We start from the raw sequence: 21,870 nt of genomic DNA on the forward strand, positions 1-21,870 counted from the left end.
CTCCATCAGGGTCCATCCTTTACATTCATCTCCATCTTTACGTTTTAAACATCCGTTTCCTCGAGACAGGCGAAGTGGGATGCTCTCCTCTGGAGCTGGATGTTCAGCTTTTGGACTGGAGTCTTCTCTGCCTCACTATGAAAAAACATTTTCAGAAGAGATCTTTTAGTAAATGAACAGAAACACCCCACATATTAGATACTGGTGATCTCTTGAACACTTTGCTTAAATAAACGTATATAAAATTAAAAGTAATAAATTGTGGTTGATATATCTGGCTTAAGGTAAACTGAAAAGGTGCAACATGCCCTGAGGGGTAGTGCAATACCCTAACCTTTGTCTTGTTCTGCACCGCTGTGCACTATTCCTTTACATACACTACACAAAATCTAGCTTTATCCAAAAAAGCTTACAGCGGTAATGATATTCACTTTCAGAAGACGCGTCAGCTATGGGTCTCAGAAGGCTATTTTAAACCACATGCATTATTTTATCTTTTCTCATACTATCCACCAACATATGCTGAGAAGACCTGCATGATACATTTGAGAGGATAGGGAAAATTTTAGAATTTAATAACTCCTAAAATTATTAGTTATTTTATGGTTAAGCATCTCAGTGGATTTAATCCACCAGACTTTGCCATGAGAAGAGAAAACAACCATCCGTTTGACTGTTGTTGTCTCTACTGTATGAATCCAGCAGTTCATACAACCAATTAACACCAAAAGCCCCTTTACTCTGCAGACTGCCATCTATCAAAGGAAGGAAGCGCCTTATAACTGTGCTGTTGAATTGACAGAAATACAATTTTTACTATCTTGAACAGACTGCTTGACAACCACCCCTTACAGCAGACTAAGTGATCACTCACACCAGTAAAAATTATTTAGATTTAACTACATATTTCCAATTAAATGAAAAAGCTCATCCTAACAATGGTGTCTGTCCATCCAACAGAGTGACTGTTCTGGGACTTGGGTGGCAGAAATGACCAGTTTCTTAGCGAAACATTAAAGAGAGAATCCCCTTTTGTATATCACAGTGTCCCTTCCAATTTATTTATGTATTATGTTGGGTCACTAATGTTTAGGATGAATATTTTGACAACCACATGGAAAATTGGACAGCAGATCTGCTCAAACAGCAGGACAGCTGAGCAGAATTTATGCCAGAAATCCATCCTATTACATAATATCTGTCATGACCCTCCATAAACTAAACACCAGTTTGCCACATCATTTTTTTGGCACCTGTTGGGCTCCACAGCTCGGCATACTGTTAATTACAGCCTCAATACTGAAACATCTCTGACCCAAACAGGTGGAAATCTATATGAAATGTTCTGATAACAAGGCAAAGATACAGTGCCTTGCGAAAGTATTCGGCCCCCTTGAACTTTGCGACCTTTTGCCACATTTCAGGCTTCAAACATAAAGATATAAAACTGTAATTTTTTTGTGAAGAATCAACAACAAGTGGGACACAATCATGAAGTGGAACGAAATTTATTGGATATTTCAAACTTTTTTAACAAATAAAAAACTGAAAAATTGGGCGTGCAAAATTATTCAGCCCCCTTAAGTTAATACTTTGTAGCGCCACCTTTTGCTGCGATTACAGCTGTAAGTCACTTGGGGTATGTCTCTATCAGTTTTGCACATCGAGAGACGGAAATTTTTGCCCATTCCTCCTTGCAAAACAGCTCGAGCTCAGTGAGGTTGGATAGAGAGCGTTTGTGAACAGCAGTTTTCAGTTCTTTCCACAGATTCTCAATTGGATTCAGGTCTGGACTTTGACTTGGCCATTCTAACACCTGGATATGTTTATTTGTGAACCATTCCATTGTAGATTTTGCTTTATGTTTTGGATCATTGTCTTGTTGGAAGACAAATCTCCGTCCCAGTCTCAGGTCTTTTGCAGACTCCATCAGGTTTCCTTCCAAAATGGTCCTGTATTTGGCTCCATCCATCTTCCCATCAATTTGAACCATCTTCCCTGTCCGTCTCCCAGGTGGCTTGTGGCAAACTTTAAACGACACTTTTTATGGCTATCTTTAAGAAATGGCTTTCTTCTTGCCACTCTTCCATAAAGGCCAGATTTGTGCAGTATACGACTGATTGTTGTCCTATGGACAGAGTCTCCCACTTCAGCTGTAGATCTCTGCAGTTCATCCAGAGTGATCATGGGCCTCTTGGCTGCATCTCTGATCAGTCTTCTCCTTGTATGCGCTGAAAGTTTAGAGGGACGGCCAGGTCTTGGTAGATTTGCAGTGGTCTGATACTCCTTCCATTTCAATATTATCGCTTGCACAGTGCTCCTTGGGATGTTTTAAGCTTGGGAAATCTTTTTGTATCCAAATCTGGCTTTAAACTTCTCCACAACAGTATCTTGGACCTGCCTGGTGTGTTCCTTGTTCTTCATGATGCTCTCTGCGCTTTAAACGGACCTCTGAGACTATCACAGTGCAGGTGCATTTATATGGAGACTTGATTACACACAGGTGGATTCTATTTATCATCCTTTGTCATTTAGGTCAACATTGGATCATTCAGAGATCCTCACTGAACTTCTGGAGAGCGTTTGCTGCACTGAAAGTAAAGGGGCTGAATAATTTTGCACGCCCAATTTTTCAGTTTTTTATTTGTTAAAAAAGTTTGAAATATCCAATAAATTTTGTTCCACTTCATGATTGTGTCCCACTTGTTGTTGATTCTTCACAAAAAATTACAGTTTTATATCTTTATGTTTGAAGCCTGAGATGTGGCAAAAGGTCGCAAAGTTCAAGGGGGCCGAATACTTTCGCAAGGCACTGTACCACAAGGGATCCCAGAAACTACAGCATGCCTCATATGAACCCTGTTACAACTTCACATCAAGGGCTCTCATTAGCAGATTATACTACAGATGTACTGTATATCGCCATTAAGTTGGTGACAAGGTCATGTCTCTTATCTTGACCATTTGGACTGGATCAACAAACCTCTAGTACTGGAATCTGTGTCAGAGGTTCAAATGTGGGTAGTACAAAGACGGACAGATGTCCAAGTATAGTAGGACATCTGTCCATCAGGCAGCTGGCATCTTTGCAAAGTGTGGATCAGAACTAAAAGAAACACCATTTAAATAGTCCGACAAAGGCTGGAGGAAGGAGATAAAGCCCTGTCTGATGGAAGATTTCCTTTCACTCACTGCATTGATAAGACATTCCTAGGTCCGACCATGTTGGTGTACTATGACTACAAAGTGCTGTGGGAAAACATTAGGCATGAACACTGACAGGTTTGGATTTAACCAGACAGACAGTAGCGTTTTCTATATGTGAAACTTCACTATACCAAACGCATATGTACTGTTCAACTTGCAACATGTTTCTGTCAAAATGAAACTGAGGGATGCTGCATTGCCGTGTACTCAAAGCAAAAAAAAAATCCCTTTTCTGTGGTTCACAAGTAAATGAGCTCTGGGTCAGAGCAGTTGTTTATGCGAGTCCTCTGGAGAAAGAAGCTGTGTATGGGTGTCTTACTGCATTGTCAAAATCTTCTGATAGACATGACAGCGGTAATAAAATGACTGAGAAAAGAAAAAGATAACACAAAATTGATGTATATAGAAAGCAGTCTTGTAAACAGAGACTATATCATGTCTGAATACTCAGCTGTAACTGGTTTCAAATGTGACCACTACTAACGCTGGACAATTAGATTCATTTCTGACACAAGATAGGTTCTGACAAACAGTTTAAATGCATCAAATCATCTTTCCAGGAATGTTCAGTTGTCAAAATAATCATCAGGAACTCGGGCACACTAAGAATAACTGTCCACTATTTGCCAACAAATTTTAACTCACCAACGTCGATAACAACTGAATTTTCTAGACATTTTCAAGAAAAAACAAAGCCATTACATTACACAGTCACAGCTGACACCAGGGGCAACCTGTCCAACCTCAAGCTCTCAGTGATAAGTAAGTACCTATGTTAGCTAACTTAAGGACACAAAGTACTTAGATGCTCTTCTGCTGTGTTTCCATTATCAGAACATAATGAGCGATATACCCCTAAGCGTACTTCCCTTAAACATCACCAAGCATACCAGACCGTCCTGCCTTGTTTTTCCACTGTATTTTCTCTGTGGCGGTCTCTGTTTAGAGGAGGGAGGGGCTGCTCCCCTCTCACACACGGTGCTTGTAATGCTAATGCTTGAGGTTTGACATTTAACCAATCATTGGCGACTGCTCTGTGCAAACTCACCCCCTCTCCCCTCATATTCCTGGTACTAGAGTTTTGTACTACCCCCTGGGGATTGATGAAACGCACCTCCCAAGCGGCCACACTGTAGTAGGAACAAATGCAGGACCTGTGACAAGTGCTAATCGACGTGACATGGTTCAGTAGGTTCCTAAAATGGAAAACCCTCTTTTGTGACTTATGGGCCACACTTAAGTGTCCATTAAGACAATTAAGTCTTGGTTAAAAGCAATGATGAAAGAAAAATGTCAAGTCATTATTTTTCCAGATTTTGGAAACACCACCATATGCAGTTAAATTAAATTAATCACATATCTATTTATTTTTCAAATTTAACCAAAACATCTATTTCACCTGAGAAGACAAGTCACAGGTAAAACACACAAGCAGATAGAGTATACTGTAATGAGGGTATAGAGTTCATAATAATCCATCTGTGAGCTGCAGTAATAGCTCCAGAAATGGTAATTCCATCCACTGAGCAGAACAAATATAGAGTCCTATTTTCCCAAGAGTGCATAGAGCATAATGTACGCCTATTTTCTGAGCAGAGGCTCACAAACACACACTTTTGGACTGTGCTGAACATAGCAGGGCCTTCAGGTCAATACATTTTTTGTTTTGGTTTAGTATGGCTAAAGAAACAAATAATGACAGTTATTAGTCTAATAGCTTACATTTTGGAACAGAAGATTTGGGCCTTGATGTATCAAGAGGCACAAAAATATTTGTTAAGTTTGGTAGTATGTAACTGATATCCAGTGTGCGATGGAGAGCAAGTTGACATCCAGTCAACCTGTACATCAACACAACCCTGCAATTACCTGTAACGGCATAGTGACTGTAGGCAAACAGATTATGATGACAGTCCCAGTGTTTCCCCTAGGTTAACTGGTCAGGGAGGGTGGACCTGCTGGGGGGGGGGGGGAGGAGCTGCAGAAAGCTGTTGACATTTGTCCATTTTTGAGCCTTCCTGTGGTTGCTGGTGGCAGGGGCAGGGCTAGCTTCCCTTCTCAAAGCAGCGGAGGAGCTAGAAACATCCTGGCCATTGCTTCCAGGCTCAGGTTCAGTAGCAGTAGGTTTGGTGACGGCACTGAATGTTGATAAGCAACTGAAAAAAGCTGTTATTCTGGCCTGGTTTTCCTTCTGTGCTCGATGCTCATTCATGTTGGCTTTCAGTCAGAGCCTTTGATGTTGCACTGAATGCACGGCTCCAGCTCCAGTTACTGTCAATCAAACCTGATCCTTGTCTTAGCTGTAAGCATGGATAAGCCACGCCCTCGGTAGGGACACAAGAGAATAGCAGTCAGGGTGCAGGACAGTGGGGTGGCTTGCCAAATGAATGGTAGGGGAAACACTGCAGTCCTGTACTAAACATGTATAATAGCTAGCACAGTCAAAAAAGACAAAAGGACATTACTTTTCTACACAGTAGCATTGACAGCAGAAAGATGAATGCTTACTCAAGATTTCTGGCAGGCTCTGGACTAAAGATGTCAGAAATAGAACTGTAAGGGGAGAAGCAAGAAAGGGAGAACATGTCATTCACAAAGATTAAATGATACACTTGTTCTGTTTCAGGACACAAATGTACTGCACCAGCTTGTACCTCATTAAGTGCCTTGAAAATTAGCTGCCTCTAAATAGATTGTAATGCTCTGCAACCTGTGAATAACACTGATTATTTTACACCCGTAAGCAGGTGTTTTTCACTGCATCACACATCCTGTAGACCCAACAGTCAGTGCCAATGCCTACTGTGTCTTCACCAGAGTCACACTAATGCTTAGTCTGACTCTGAAGAAGATCAACAAAACGCAAATAAAATGTCATGGCCCAGGATGTTCCTTCACAAGAGGCAAAAATCTAGATGTGATTTTCCACACTATCAAATGCCAAAACAGACCCTCTTTTCTTTGCCTGACTTTAAGCTAGATGTAGCAGTTGTGTGATGTTATCTCAGGCCAATACTTCAAACAAATCAGACTACTGATATTGAAAGTACAGCCCCAATTTCTTCCTCTCATGCTGTCAGTCAGTGAGATTTGGGAGTTAAGGATGTTAAATTACCTCTAAAGCCTGGCAGCCTAAATGCTGTGTGAAATTTTGTTGAATGCAGTATTTTGAAAGCTTTTTCAAAAATTGCAAAATGATGGAAAGTGACAAAACACAATTCAGTGAGAACTCAATATAAAAACTGTGCAAAATAAAGATGATTATTTTACTATGCGAAGCAATTCTATTGTTTAGATTCTGTGAGTTTTGTGAATTAGTAGCAATACTACTTTTGTTTTGCTACTGACAGGAAACTAATCTTCCATAATCTCAAGCAGTGGGTGAACAGCCTGCTGGCATTACTACTGTATGTTGCCCCGTTCTGGTCTCATCTCTCACATGCTTTTGACGCTCCACATTACAAATAACAAAATAACTATTCTGTTGGTACTTGAACATGACAAGGCTCTTCAGCTGTTTTTTCTCTACTAGCTCAACAAGACTATTCAGGTTGATCAAACTCTTGTGGCAGAAATATAACAGCTTAAGGATTGATTCTTCTGTAAAGCAAGATGTCAAGCTATTGTCATCTAGCAACCATAATCGTGTTTGTTTTTGTGTGACATCTTAGAGCTGCTTGAGTCGCTCATGTGGACCTGACAAGTAAAAGAAGATGGAAATTAAGGTCTTATGTGCATTACCAAGAAACACAGAAACAAGATATGTGGTAAAAAGCACCACCTTTGATCCACCAACTATCAAACAAATGTAATATTCAGCATGTAGGTTAACAAGACATTCTCAGCGATTTAAAAACACATTTTTGAGGTTTGACCCTGTGCCACAAAGCTAGCTGTCATAATCTCTGAACAGAGAAGGTCCAGGCAGAAGAGAGGATCATCAGATCCAGCTATTTATCAGCAGTGAAGTACAAATTAACAAGACAAGATTCAGTGTTATCTATATAAATATCTGAAAAACACACTGAAATGATGAAACCATTATTGGCAGCAGGACAGGCTGCGGAATCATGAGTCTGTGATATACCAGACATTGTTCTGTTCCCACTTCATATTTATTCTCACACATTTCAGACTACTGTGAGAAAACACAGATGGACATGTGGCATTCAGGTGTTGGTTATACACTTGATGTTAAAACGATTAGTGGCGGTCTACAATGATGAAAATAAATGACACAAATAAAATAAAACACAATCAAAAGGTCGCAGAACTGCTAAAGATGGGGCTTTTCCCTGGAGAGTTGCTGTAGTTCAATACGGTTGCCTTATCAGACATTAGGATTCCTCATTTGGAACAGACATAGGCCACTTCAACAGACAACAGATGTTTTGCTGCATATATGGGAACCAAACTGCATTTCTGCAGATCTTGACAAAAAAAAGTATGAAGGTTCCATTAAACAACTACAGTATTATCTCCATGTAGCAAAACAATATTATAAAGTGTTCAGTGTGGCTGAGCAACTAGCACTATAACACAGCTACTTTTGGCATGAAATGCTCCCAAAGCTTTGATTGTGCCTGGTGTTTTTCCACCACATCTCTGCCATAAACTGAAACTAACTTTATTTAGTTCTGATTTGATTACTGGTAAAGTACATTGAAAGCATCTGATGAATCTCTCACCCAGGTGAGAAACACCATCAGCAACCTGTTGCACAGGAAATTTTAAAACCATTCTATATTATTTCAACAGTATTTTACTATATTATCTTTATTATGCATTTATATACAACCTTCCACCTATGCACTTTAACTTAAGTTAACAAACACCTCTGCTTATAACTTGCACTACAATGTGTTATAAAGCATTTACTAAATATTATATACTGTACTGGTTATAAATGCCAAATAGGAGGACTTAAAGTGTTGCAAGAATCAATGTAATTGTCATTACAAACAAGTGTTTTAGCTTTAACTTGCATTTGTTGTGGTAACAACCAGCTGCTACAGTAAAGAGAGCTTCACTGACACAGTTGCAGTGTGCCGAGGGCAAATACTCCCCTAATTAAATGGTGATACTTGAAGAGACTTAATTTGACTTAACCAACTTAAAGTGCATATAAGAAAAAGGACGGAAAGTCTCCTAATCTGTTTGGGAAAGTGTAACAGTCCATTTAATAGCTACCTGTAAAAGTGTTCTGCATTTCATTCCCAAAATATGGACTCAAAACAAGTTGCATGGATATACTAATAGAGTATAAAGTGCACATACAAATCACCATCTGTTATATAGATGTTGAACAGAGATTTTGGAACAACTAGAACAGAAGGTTTGTCTGATTGCTAGAACACTCTGTTGACAACGCAGATAAGAGGCTATCAAATTCAGTTTTAATGATGCAGCAGAGGAGCTCGCCTGGTTCCAGAGCCACTGATGTAAAGTCTGACTGCTAGGCTTGATTTAGAGATGGAAAGTAATCTCTGCTGTTTGCAATTATACTCAAGCTCTGACTGTGCTCAGGCTGCACACCTGTGAGATTTCACAGAAATGGGCTTCATACTTGATTGGGGAAAAATAAAAAGAACATAAAATAGTAAATGGCTTGTTTAAAACCTGTTAGTAGATCTGGGCTTTCTGAATGGATCATTTCAAGAAGACAAATGACGACTAATGTTAACCGGTGCGTTCTAATTTACACCCAGGATCATCAATCCACAGTCTTTAAGTCGAATACATTCCTTTTGTATTTCTATTGAATTAGAAATATGCAACAAAAAACCTTAGGGTTTTGAGAAAATAATCCACCCAAAACATTAAATGAAGCTGCAGGGAGAGTGTATTTCCCTGCAGTGTCACAGTACAACAAAAGCAAAGTGGCTGTAAGAGGAGAATATAAAGGCTGAATAAGAATGTCCAAGGCCTGTGTGGTGTGAAAGCAGGTGATAAACTTCTCCCGAGTCTCTTCAAGGTTCAAACAGAAATCCTCTTTATTATAGTGTGCATGATTCACCCACTTTTCCTTTTTTTTTTTTAAGCTAAGTGGAAAGATGCTGTGCTTGTTACCAGCTACTGAGGGATGGACAGAACATTGGGACATGAATTATAAGGAACCTCTTATGATCCAACATTTCATCCATGTGCATGTGTTGTGACTGTGTAATTACCATAGTGCAAAATTACATATTTGCAGTTTATGATCTGTTTTTTTTAAATACTCCACTGTATAGAACAGCTGATACTTCTTTATCACAAGTAAAACAACTAATTAGAGGAAGTGTTACATGTTCGAAGTAATCACTGAATATGGACAGCATTCAGAGGTCGTTGTCAGGGAAAACCATGCTGTCTCCTTTATTCCAACGTGTTTCCTTTCTGAATGCGATTACTTCAGATTGGGTTACCATAATAATTGACATTACCGTGATGGAAATGCTAATTAAGTATTGACTTAATCAGATTATTACAATGCTGTCCTGTGTATGCCACAAAACAGGAACAAAGATCATCAATAAATTTAGGAACTGTAGCAGTTACTGGAGGAGAAGCACAATGTTTTTTCAACAGAAATGTTCAAAACTCAAAGCAATCTTTGAGCATAATGACTCTGAAATCACTTAACACTGCCAGTGAAACATTTGGACACACGTTCCCAATGAATTAAATGAGAAAGTGCATCCAAACTTTTGCGTGGTACGCATTGTCTAAAGTGTATTAAACAAAAGGCAAAAACTAGGGTCTCACGTGTTTGCTACATTACAAAGGACCAACCTTTGAGGGTCCCACCTAATGTAAGTGAATCAGGATGTGCGTTATGTACAACCCACCTGCTGATAGACACGTCACTATAAGAGGTGCTGGGTGACAATGAGACCCCTCTCGCAGATGGCTCCTCGTCTCCGTCTTCTACCTTCATCACTAAGCAGTTCTCTGATTCTGCAGCTTGATCTGTAGAAGGCAAAAACATGTAATGCCATGTCAAACATCCAGTGGGAATCAACCAGTGAATTCATATTCCCAATATGAAAGCAGATTTCAGGTCCGGTGGGTACAATCACATACTTAACCTCTGACACGGTGGACAGTGTCATGCAGGTTTTCTGTGCCATTTCATTTGTACATTGCATACAATTTGGCAACATGCAACACCATTCATTTCTTTGTTTAGTTAGAATAAGTCTTACATTTTTTTGATGAGAAAATTACTAATTATAATGAAAACAAAAAATGTCAGTCTTTTGAAAGACACACTTCTCCACATAAAGCAGCTGCAGGGAGTCAGTTACTCTGTCAAACTGCACAACATCATTTATTTGTAATAGTTTTAGTAATTACAGTTAATGACAATTTTATCCATCACCCTTCACTAACAAGTGCTTAGCCTTGTTGATTTGAAAGTAAAGAAAAATAAACTGAGGGCAGTTAATGCACACACTTCGCCACATAAAGCAGCTGCAGGGAGTCAGTTACTCTGTCAAACTGCACAACATCATTTATTTGTAATAGTTTTAGTACAGAAACTGTTTTGTGAAGACAAGATGAACCTGACACAGCAGGTTATTCCTAGGATCAGCTGACTTTTGCTGAAGGGTAGCAGAAAGGCTCAAAAGTCTCCTGTGAATACACTTTATTTTATTCTTTATTTAATGAGCACTGAAATACCTGCAGACTGAAGTGTTTGTGCATCCTCTCCTTCCTCAATAACTTCCTGTTTGATACGAGTCTGCTTAGCAGTCTCTAGACGACCCCGGACCTGTGCAATCAGGCGAGAAAAGTCGCTGCTGTGCTGCTTCCCTATGAGCAAAACAGCATATATGGTGCAAAGTTTTAATGGCCTCGATGCCATATCAGTATTGCAATATTATGTAAGGCATGCACTACTAGTCAACAACCATAATACTTAATGTAAAACTACATCTTATCGTTTAAAGTTAGGGTTACATAGCTGCTAATAATGTAAAGCTGACTGGATGCTTTTTAAAGAAAGAAGGAATCCACACCACACACAGGCCACGGTGTGATGCTTGGGAAATCATGTATTAACATTGAGTGAATGTAGATTCATTTTTCTTTATAAGACAACAATATCAGCAACACATAAGGCCAATCAGATTAATATTTGACATGGAAATGATAAGTTCCAACCTTGCAAGGTTGAACAGATTTGAGAAAAATGTTAGGTTTTATTCATAAGCATCTGTATTTGAAGGTAAGTACCACACATTTGAGCTCAAAGATGAGACTGAACCAAAAATATTCTTTTACTCCTGTGGAGGAGGCCAAAGTATGGAAGAGGTTTAGGGCCATTGTACAAACTATATCTGAATTCTGACTTTTTTTTTCCTCAAGAGTCAGTCAAAGATTAAAGTCAGAATTCAGAGAATAAAGCTAAACCTAAGAGAAGACATTTTAGTACAAGAAAATTACCGTTATCTTTTGGTGGTGATCAGAAAGTAAATACAGGGTTTAATCAATTTCCACAGAAATTCAGAGCATCTGCAAGTCTGTGATGTTCATATAAAGAAAGGCTGGGGAATTTAGAGAGAACTGAGGGACAGAGAGAAACATCTGCTCAAACACTGCAATTCACATTAGTTCTTCGGTGTGATCAAAATATTACCATTGTTCAGCCGCTGCAGTTCAGTGTGCTTTGAAATTATGTACTACATAGTTTGAAGGGTTTTTTGTACATTTCACATAATCTTGCAGTTATTCTTGGTTATGAGAACATTTTCTGAACAGCCAGCAACTGATTGTATCAGCACTAAAAGAACATGTGGCTGTGTTCAGAAAAGGCAGCAAGCTCCTGGAGGATTTGGTATGTGCTGCATTAACCTTGCTGTCTGTTCATTCACCATTCCCCTGGCTGCAGAATGAGTCATCCACATCCTCGTCTGATAAAGAGGTTATCACAGCAGTGGAACTACTTATAGAACCTTCCCCCTGTGAGTCACATCCATTTTTCAGCCACTTTTCAACCACACTAAAATTAGTTTTAAACTGGTGGACGGAATTGTCCCTATGTCTGTTGTCCTTTTTATAAGGATAATCACCTGGTCAAGTATGTTACACACAAGGAATTTGTTTCAGGTACAGAACCGATGGCAGCCATCTACAGCGCCAACTCAGTGGCTCCAACCATCAGGGGCTCAGTGTCTTGCCCCCGGACACTTCGACACGTGGCCTGCCGGTACCGCGATTCGAACCTTCAACCTTCTGGTTGGGAGACGACTGCTCTACCCACCGTACCACTGTCGCCTCCCCAATGTGGGAGCAATTACTAAGATAAATTCCTAATACACTGCATACTTAATTGATTACAATGGTATCAACTGACCACAGGAGCTCCTTCAGCAACAGACTGAACAAAGGAGCGTTACAGAAGGCCTTTCCTGACGGGTGCAATTAGACCTTACAATAAATCTGTACAGGAATAATGTCCTAGATTCACTTCATGAACAGCACCGGGACTGAGAGTACTGTTATTTATTTATTTATTATATCTATTTAAATTACTTTTTTGACATACTGTAGATGAAATAGCTGCTATAACAAATTTCCCTTTGGGATTAAAAAAGTGATCTATCTATCTATCTACTCAGTGATGAGGTAAATATATCTACAAGATATAAGCTTTTAATCAAATAAAGGTAACCATCGTAAAACATAAATGACCTCATGGATTTAAGCTGAATTCATCCAAAAGCAATGACCCATTATTTAACAGTACCCTGGCCATGAAGGGGGAGTACATATTAGACCTGATGACAGTCAAGTCAAGTCAAGATTTTTATTTGCCATGTATGCATAAACAGATGTGGGAGCAATTACTAAGATAAATTCCTAATACACTGCATACTTAATTGATTACAATGGTATCAACTGACCACAGGAGCTCCTTCAGCAACAGACTGAACAAAGGAGCGTTACAGAAGGCCTTTCCTGACGGGTGCAATTAGACCTTACAATAAATCTGTACAGGAATAATGTCCTAGATTCACTTCATGAACAGCACCGGGACTGAGAGTACTGTTATTTATTTATTTATTATATCTATTTAAATTACTTTTTTGACATACTGTAGATGAAATAGCTGCTATAACAAATTTCCCTTTGGGATTAAAAAAGTGATCTATCTATCTATCTACTCAGTGATGAGGTAAATATATCTACAAGATATAAGCTTTTAATCAAATAAAGGTAACCATCGTAAAACATAAATGACCTCATGGATTTAAGCTGAATTCATCCAAAAGCAATGACCCATTATTTAACAGTACCCTGGCCATGAAGGGGGAGTACATATTAGACCTGATGACAGTCAAGTCAAGTCAAGATTTTTATTTGCCATGTATGCATAAACAGACAATCTAGGCATATAGGAATTCTTGTGCAGCGCTCCTTTGGAGTCAGGTATAGAGGCAAAAGCCAGAAAGAACACTTAGTCTTACAATAAAAAAGTTACATAAAAGCAACAAAGTATATATATATATAAAAAAGCAAAGAGTGGCTTTTTATTTCAATTTACCGCTCTGGGAATATATGGTGTATTTAACTGACATGTTGTGTCATTTCGTACATATGCCAAAGATGATGTGATTTTACACTGCAATTTGCTGGCTGTTTTGTTCTGTTTATCTTTCTGCATCAAGCATCAAGCTCTTTTTCCCCCTGGAAATAAAGAATTTTTGATTCCTCTGGTGCAGGTGCAGACTGTATATGCATATTGGCCATCAGTCAAAATTCATCTTTAAACAGAAGATGTAAATGTATGCAAATAAGTCTCATCAGTTGGTCTATGTTGGTGCTGATATAAAGAGTCAGAACCATATGGTGGCAGAACAGAGTGCACTGAAGGCGGAATGTGGCTTACTATAATTTGAATGTATCTCCTCAATCTCTTTCTCAGATTGATTCTTCGAGAAAACCATGACCTGCAAGAGGTTTGAATGGAAAAAAGATTGACCAGCAATAAAGCAGTTACTGTAATTGAGAAGTTCTTAAAGCTAGTCTATGAAATGTGTATTTATTATTATTATATTTGTTATTTTACAATCAGTTACAACGTACAGGTTTGGCTTTCCCCTGCAGCTGATTCTTGATCTTCTCGTTGGCCTCCACCTCTCTGGCAATATCTTCAGCTGGTGCAGGAGGAAAGAAAAGTCTTTATTACTTCTGAGATCACAGATATTGCCCATTATATGAATTGTGCTATTGAACACAAAAGTTTTGACCCGTGAGGTCATTGTTCAAAATTGAGGCATTCTGGAGTGCCAGTAAAGAAGGAAAAAAGGTTAGGTTAAAAACTATATTGTCCATTTCATGGAAATTAGTCTTCCACTTCACCTCATAGTTAAAAATGTACAACACATTAATAATTAAAAAGAACACTGATCCAAGAAATAAAAGTGATAATAATGAAAACAAAAAAAGAACAGGGCTACATTTCCATAAACTAGGAAGCTACGGTAAAAAGTAAAACACTGTAAAATCACAAACGCCTTACTATTTATATTCATATAGTATGTTGTCTTTGGAAACAACATTATGTGAACGTGAATACATTTGTCCTCAAATTTAATTCCGAGCTGGATTTTTATTGCTATGAGATCACCAGTGCCCTCCATTTGTCCTCTGGGACTCATCCATTGATTTCAGGGGTAATGTTTGTGGAGTCTTTGTCCCAAACATTATAGAAGGCACTGTACATTGATTAAATCTGATTTTGTGGTTTATTGTTTATCTTAAGCTTTGTGCACACATTTTTTCCCCACTCATATACTGATCAGCCACAACATTAAAACCGCCTGCCTAATGTTGTGTAGGTCCCCCCTCCTGCTGCCAAAGCAGTGCTGACCCATCGGAGGCGAAGACTCAACAAGACCTGTGAAGGTTATGTAACACCAGGATGTGAGCAGCAGATCGTTTAAGTCCTGTAAGTTGTGAGGTAAGAGATCCATGGATTGCTCTTTTTTGCCCAGCACAACCCATACATGCTCAGTTGGATTGATGTCTGGGGAATTTGGAGGCCTTGGCAACAACCTGAACTCTTTGTGAAGAATACCTCAATATGCAAGACATTTTCTGTGAACTACACTGAAAGAGAAATATTTCAAACAGAAACACAGCCAAGACTAAACACCCTAAATCATCACACTTATAAAATCCACCAGTGTGAATACAAGTCTGCTGATGCATGCACTAACTCTACCTATTACAGCTTTGGAAACTACACAAAAAAAACCTTCATTCATTTGTCTTTGGCCCTTTTCCATTTATTTAGTTCTATTTCATCTTCTTGCATTTGATTCTTTTTTTCTTTTTTAATTATTCTTTACCTTATGTAGTTCTTTGTGAACTGCCTTGTATTTGACTGGTGCTAAATCTTGTATTGCCCTCACATATATATATACATACTCATGAGATAAGGACAGTGATTGACATTTCTGGAAAGTCTGTTCTTTTTCCTTGTAGATTTACGATTTCATAAAAACAGTATATATGTCTTCTGATGTTGGCACAGGTGGCCTTTATTTCAGATGAGGCAGATTGCTTATGGTTTGGAAAGCTGCAGGAGACCCTGCTTGAAGATTGTGATTTTCTGTTCCACCTTTGAGCTCTAATGACAGCCTGTGATCACAATCCAAAGTAGACTGTTAAGCTTTTTGACTGGTCAATACATTCATTTGTTTCCCAGAGTTCATTTTCTTGTGGGGAAAAAAAAAGGCATTCATTAGACCAAGCCGCCTTCTTCTATTGCTCCATAGTCCAGTTCTGACGCTCACGTACCTTTTGCAGGCATTTTTGGCAGCAGACGGGTCAGTATGGCCACTCTGGCCATTCTGTGGCTGCGCAGCCCCACACACAGTGAGAAGTGATACACTGTGTGTTCCCGATTTATCAGTAATTTCTATTTTTAATGACTTGTACAGTCTTGCAAACTAATTCAGCGTTCTGTTGTTGTAGATAGCTCAGGACCTATTTATTGAACTTAACCAATATTTGAGAGAGACGGTCAAAACTGATTTCAGCTTCTTTGGAAGATAGCAGCCATTAGCAGCAGTAACTCTGTGGCGCTGCTGCTAATGTTTGGAACTATTTGACGTTCCAATGATCCACCATTACTGTAAAAAATGATCCTTTTATAGAAACAATGGAGATGTCGCTACTCTCCTTCTTAATACACTAGTTGTAATGACACAAGCAGTGTTATTCACTTCACTTTCAAGTGGGTTTCATGTTATGGCTGATCAGTGTATTTATTGTTTTTTTTACTAAGCATATTACTTTGAGTGAAGTTTTTAGTTGATGGTGCAAAACATCACTCCACAACTGCATAATGAAAAGAAGGAAAGCGAACATTGTAGTGGGTATATCAGCATGTTTCCAGATTTTACATATACGTACTACAACACTTTGCTATAACAGCAGTTTGGTGGAATTTTAAAATCAAATTTGATTAATTCGCTCTAGTGATATATACACTTCATTAAGATAAAAACCAGCAGTGCACACGTATCATTAGTTATCCCATTAATACATGACTGCAAACAAAATATTTTAGTCAAATACAGTTTTACCTTTATGGTATTATACACCAAATATCCTCACCTGATTTTGGGTTTAGGGAATCACACTGGGCATTGTATATGTGGACAAACTCCTGGTGTCTTTTAATCATCTGGTCTCGAGAACCCTGCATTGAGAGATGGCATTCCTTCAGCCTCCTTTTCAGCTCCTGTGTGGAAAGCAGGTTGTAGACCAGCTTGGCCACTGGACGCCTCGTATTGCTAATGGAGCTGCAACAGACAGGCTGACTTCAGTGATGAACAGTTACTACTTGGTAATGTCTAACAGAGCAGTAATACTCAGCAGTAATACACTTCAATGACTTTAGAGAACATAAGCATAAAAGAATAATGTCAGCTTAATGAAGCCACATCAGCTGTGATCATAGCAAATTAACATTAACATATGTGATCTGCCATTTGTTATCCTAGTATGATAATCAGTAGCCGTGTTACAAACATAGGCGCCAGTCAAATATGTTTTTTCAGCTGTATTGTATATTTTGTCTTGAATATAAGACACAAGTGTTAGTTATTAAGACTGGCAGCAAGAGGGATTCTTTCATGCAGGCTAGCTACAGAGGCCCAGAATATTAAAACCTCTGCCATTCATCATTGTGACATCAGGGCATATTCCAGATAAGCTCATTTGCATTATTACAAACATATGTTCATTCATAACAGAACTCATAATTAGTGCATGAGTCATTAGTCAACATCAGGTTTCAAAGGCCACACACATTTACTCTCTTAAACACAGCAGCGAGATATGCAGCAAGGTCAATGGCAATAGCATAAATCTAGTAATAATTCCAACTGTGTAATTACAGATTTAAATACTATCTTCAACAATGAGAAGAACAGTGAATCAGATGCTTTGGCCACCACAGAGCCCAGCCTGAGATTAGAAGAGCCAGAACACAATGCCACTGCCGTACCTGCCAGCATCTTGAAAAACTTGCAAGTCTATAGAGAAAAACTGATGCAGTTTTCAAGGCAAAGGTTTTGTTATTTTAAAGTGCATTCTTAATATTTACTGCGGGACACATCTTCTTCATCCTGGTTGTGCATAATTACCATGATTACAAGTGCTGTTCCCGTCTATTGTGAGGTTTGTGGAAAACGGTGTTTTATTCACATAGTGTCCCTCTGCTCTGCAGAAGTTGATTGTAAGATGGCAGGGAAACACATCAAGCGGCTAATTTAACTCTTGAGCAAGAGATATTTTGGCTGGCGGAGGAAACTGTTTTATTGATCAGCACCTACAGTTTGCGATTCCACAGATGCTGCAGGTTGTTAAAGAGCACATGGCATGCTTTTCCTTGTTTTCTGACTTATCTACAATGTTACAACGGTGAATTGTCATCTTAGACGTGACCTAATACTCAAAAAATGAGGTGTACACATGTCCTAGTATTTCCATGCAGAAGTCACGTCTCACAAACTCTAGTTTTAAGTTACATTGCCTTGTTTGTTATGTATGTTTTCAATAAAGCATATATTTAAAAAAAAAAAAGCCATGGGCACTTTAAGTTACTTCAAGTCCATTCGTCCCTCTTTCACATAATTTACTTTTTATTCACTGACGAAAAATGTAAAACATTTCGTCATAGTTCTCATTATCAAGTGTTACTTTTTATGTAGTTATATTTTCATCCTGAAAAACAGGTCAACAACAGTGATCAGTTAACTGGGTACCTCCTTAGGCTTTCTTTCTTCTCTCCACTGGCAAGACACGTGTCCAGATGTTTGTTGATAAACTGCTGCGACACACTAACAGAACACACAGGGCACTCCACTGCAAGAAGATACATAAAAGGATATTACTAGCAGTATATTAAAGAAAGATCAATCAGTTTTTGGTGAGGAGTCAAAATACATTTCATATCTAAACTAAACCATTTTCCTAGCTGCACCTAATGAGAAACAGTTTTTTAAACCAGCCACAAGGTGATGTTTTTAAGCATTTCATAACCAATGGAGATGTGACCATATTATGTTAATTAGGGGGGGTCACAGTTAAGGAAGTAGCAGCTTATACTTTTATGCCTGCAGATGGTAAAACCTACAGGCCTGCACCTGCAGTTCTAAATAGCTACTGCTGTTAGTCCAGCTTCAAGTTAGGGTGAGCAATTCAGAATCAATCTGACAAAGGAAGCTGTATTCTTAACCTACAGGTAGAAAAGTTTCACCTTTGATTAAGAGATTTGTATCTACTGATGGTGACGAGGAATGGGCCTGCTCAACACCAGCGCTGAAACTGTGAGAGAATGTGCCCTCCTGTTTGACTGACATCAAACCCTGGATAGATGCCTCCTCTACATCCATAAGCTCTTCCTTCACAGACACTGGAAGCTGAGCAGCTGCTGAATGTAGGTCAGGGGTATTTGCAGTTTTCCCTGGCTCAACGCAATCAGAGATGGACCCATCTTGCTGGGTTTCTTTAGAGAGAGATGTCTTTGGTCTCTTTTGGAAAAACTGACTCAAAACAGAGCTGTTGCACTTCTGGCCCCTCTTTCTGGGAGTTTTGGATTTGACAGCTGAAGCTGGGGTCTTTGGTGATATTGGAGGAGAGTCAAAGTTTGCTTTTGACAACTGCTGCCTGAAAAAAAGAAAGAAAAGCAAAACAGTGTATGTGAATGAACAAGTGCAGCATAGAACTGAGACAGGCAGAAAGTCATGCCTCTTTTTAAAACATTCTGATTTCTAAAATAGCATTGCCTGTTTCTCTTACAAAATAAATGATTTACCTAAAAAACTGATCAACTACACAAATGTATAAATATAGTACATTAAGGGCATTATCTAGGGTAACAGACTTAAAGTTCACTTAAAAACATACTGAGCCCATTAAAGATAGAGTAGTATGTCCCAATAAATACTGTTGACAATAAAGTGACCCATTTAAACTCCATCTTGTTCCTTTTCTAACACTTTGGCTATAATTTTGAAATGTAGACAGCAACAAACTACAGCAGTGCAATTGCTTGCCAAGAAAACAAAACCAGCGAGGTTTCAAAATTAAAAACTTATTTGTGCTTACTGCCTCATTAGAGCAGGTCCAGGCATACGCAGAAAAATACCAAAGCTGCTTTGTACAAATGTGATTGGACAGCTCTCCTTCCCCACAAAGATATGCATATTGCAAAGACATTGCATATTTTTTTTAAGTATCTATTTTCAGTGTTGCTCTTTGTAGACAGCTCCTGCACTAGTGCTTCACAGCTGGCTGCACACAGGCCTAGCTCGTTGTCTGTCGACTTTACTGAGATAAAGAGGCATTGTTTGTGTTGTAACAATGTTTTGCTTAATTTTTATTGAACTTTTAATCTGCAAATATTTTGTTCAAGGAGTGATGTCATGCTACTTCATTAAATTCAGATATTTTTTTCAGAGAGTAACCATTTAGGCTAGATTTGGATTATCTGGTCAGTCTATCTGAGCAATGCGTCCAGCATTTTCAGAGATGTGAAAGCTATCTCCATGGTGCTCTCTTCACTCTTGATGACTGGAATCAGACTGCATTAAGATTTCCTGCTGTTTTACCTGCCCAAAGAACAAATATGAGAATAGTTGAATAATTGGGTTATATTAACCGAATATTTACGTCATTGGCGGAATTGTTTTTTAACAATTATGGAAAAATCTGAAGGCTGTCTGTCATTTTGACAGAGGGAAATCATATTATTCGGGAGCTGACAACACGGTGAAGAGCAACGGACTGCAGGCCACTCAGCACATCTGTGACCACTTTGTGTCACAAAGGGGTGCAGCTGCTCTTCTGGTGCAGCGGATGCCTCCTGGTGAAGTGACTACTTCAGGATCAGGAAATCTCCCTTTCAGAGGAACTTCTGATCACTTCTCAAGAAAAATGTGTCCTGACTTCAAAACTTTGGCTGAAGTGAGCCGGCAAGTCCAGACTCCAGCATGGCAGCAGAGCGCAGGTGCAGCTTTCATATCAAAATAATAAAGACCAAGAGAAACCTAGAGACAGTCGCCTCTGCAGTAGGCTAGGCTACAGCAGGTCAGCTGAGTTCAATTCAGTTAGCCTAATTCATTGTAAATGGGTTGTTCATATTTTAATGGTAAATGTATAATTTGGTAAAATTGCACTGTTCCTATTTGCTTTTTAATGTGCAATGGCTGCAGTGTTTTTAGTGGCCTCCGCTGTGCCAAAAAAAAAAAAAAAAAAGCAAAGCGGCGGCACGCAAGCTTGTTCCATATATTATTGAAAAATGAAGTGAAAATGAATGAAAGTTAAACGGCTTTAAATATGTTTTATTATAAAATGGAAAATTAAATTGATGGGTAATAATCAATTATGACAAATTTTATGACCCTTTCTGTAAAAATGACAAACAAGAAAGTCAAGCATACAAATTTAAAGAAATTCCCTCAAGGGGCTCCTGAGCTTTCATGATCATGGGAATGGGACAGACAGACAACCTGAAAACATAATGCCTCTGCATTGGGTACAGCTGGTGCAGAGGCATAAAACCACACTACCCATAAAGGAGTCCTGAGATCACCAGAACAGTTTGGTTGTTAAGTGGCTTAAACAGGTCTTTTTCTCAGGTAAGAAACACCTCTTTAAATAATGCTCATTATTCCCCTATTCCATACAGACCGAGCAGTTAATTGAAACATCAATAGAAACATTTAACAATCTGCCTTATTCCAGCACTGGACCCATTAACATAAAAACCACATTCTATATCTCCTCTCCAAAGATAAAACTCAAGATGTGCTTCAGCGGGGCTTGAACTAATTTTAGACCAAAAACAATAAGTTGAAACTTATTTAAACATAGATTTCAGTTCAATCTGATTGTATCCACAATTCATTATGCAGCGGCAGGAAGGAGGCTCAGCCCATTCATAATTAATGGACTGGATCTTTGATTTGATTTGATTTGATTTATTCTTTCAAGCATGTAAAGACAGTTGATATGTCAACACACATAATTTTACACATATCCAACAAATGCTAATCCAATATCAATTTGCTTATACCTAGTACATGCTTGAATGGAGTAGGAAGAAGTCAGACTTATCCAGTCCTACCCCATGACATCATCTTACCATCATTGGTT

The 21,870-nt window shown here is 38.7% G+C and overlaps 1 protein-coding gene across 2 annotated transcripts in view; it reads right to left on the minus strand.

Annotated features, from left to right (window-relative positions):
• Nucleotides 1–6: 6 nt before the first annotated feature.
• rad18 (RAD18 E3 ubiquitin protein ligase) overlaps nucleotides 7–21,870 on the minus strand; it is a 27,534-nt gene continuing 5,670 nt past the window's right edge. The window contains exons 5-13 of one of the 2 annotated variants that reach the window (XM_020607860.1): nucleotides 18,971–19,380; nucleotides 18,477–18,576; nucleotides 16,822–17,009; nucleotides 14,281–14,351; nucleotides 14,084–14,144; nucleotides 10,873–11,004; nucleotides 10,038–10,158; nucleotides 5,716–5,760; nucleotides 7–135 (exon numbers count right to left, since the gene is read on the minus strand). In XM_020607860.1, coding sequence (XP_020463516.1) covers nucleotides 45–135; nucleotides 5,716–5,760; nucleotides 10,038–10,158; nucleotides 10,873–11,004; nucleotides 14,084–14,144; nucleotides 14,281–14,351; nucleotides 16,822–17,009; nucleotides 18,477–18,576; nucleotides 18,971–19,380 — 1,219 coding nt within the window. In that variant the 3' untranslated portion in view covers nucleotides 7–44. The remainder of the gene's footprint in view (nucleotides 136–5,715; nucleotides 5,761–10,037; nucleotides 10,159–10,872; nucleotides 11,005–14,083; nucleotides 14,145–14,280; nucleotides 14,352–16,821; nucleotides 17,010–18,476; nucleotides 18,577–18,970; nucleotides 19,381–21,870) is intronic. The other variant, XM_020607861.1, reaches the window with a different exon arrangement.

Source organism: Monopterus albus, unplaced genomic scaffold (assembly GCF_001952655.1).
Source record: "Monopterus albus unplaced genomic scaffold, M_albus_1.0 scaffold89.1, whole genome shotgun sequence".
Lineage (NCBI taxonomy): Eukaryota > Metazoa > Chordata > Actinopteri > Synbranchiformes > Synbranchidae > Monopterus > Monopterus albus.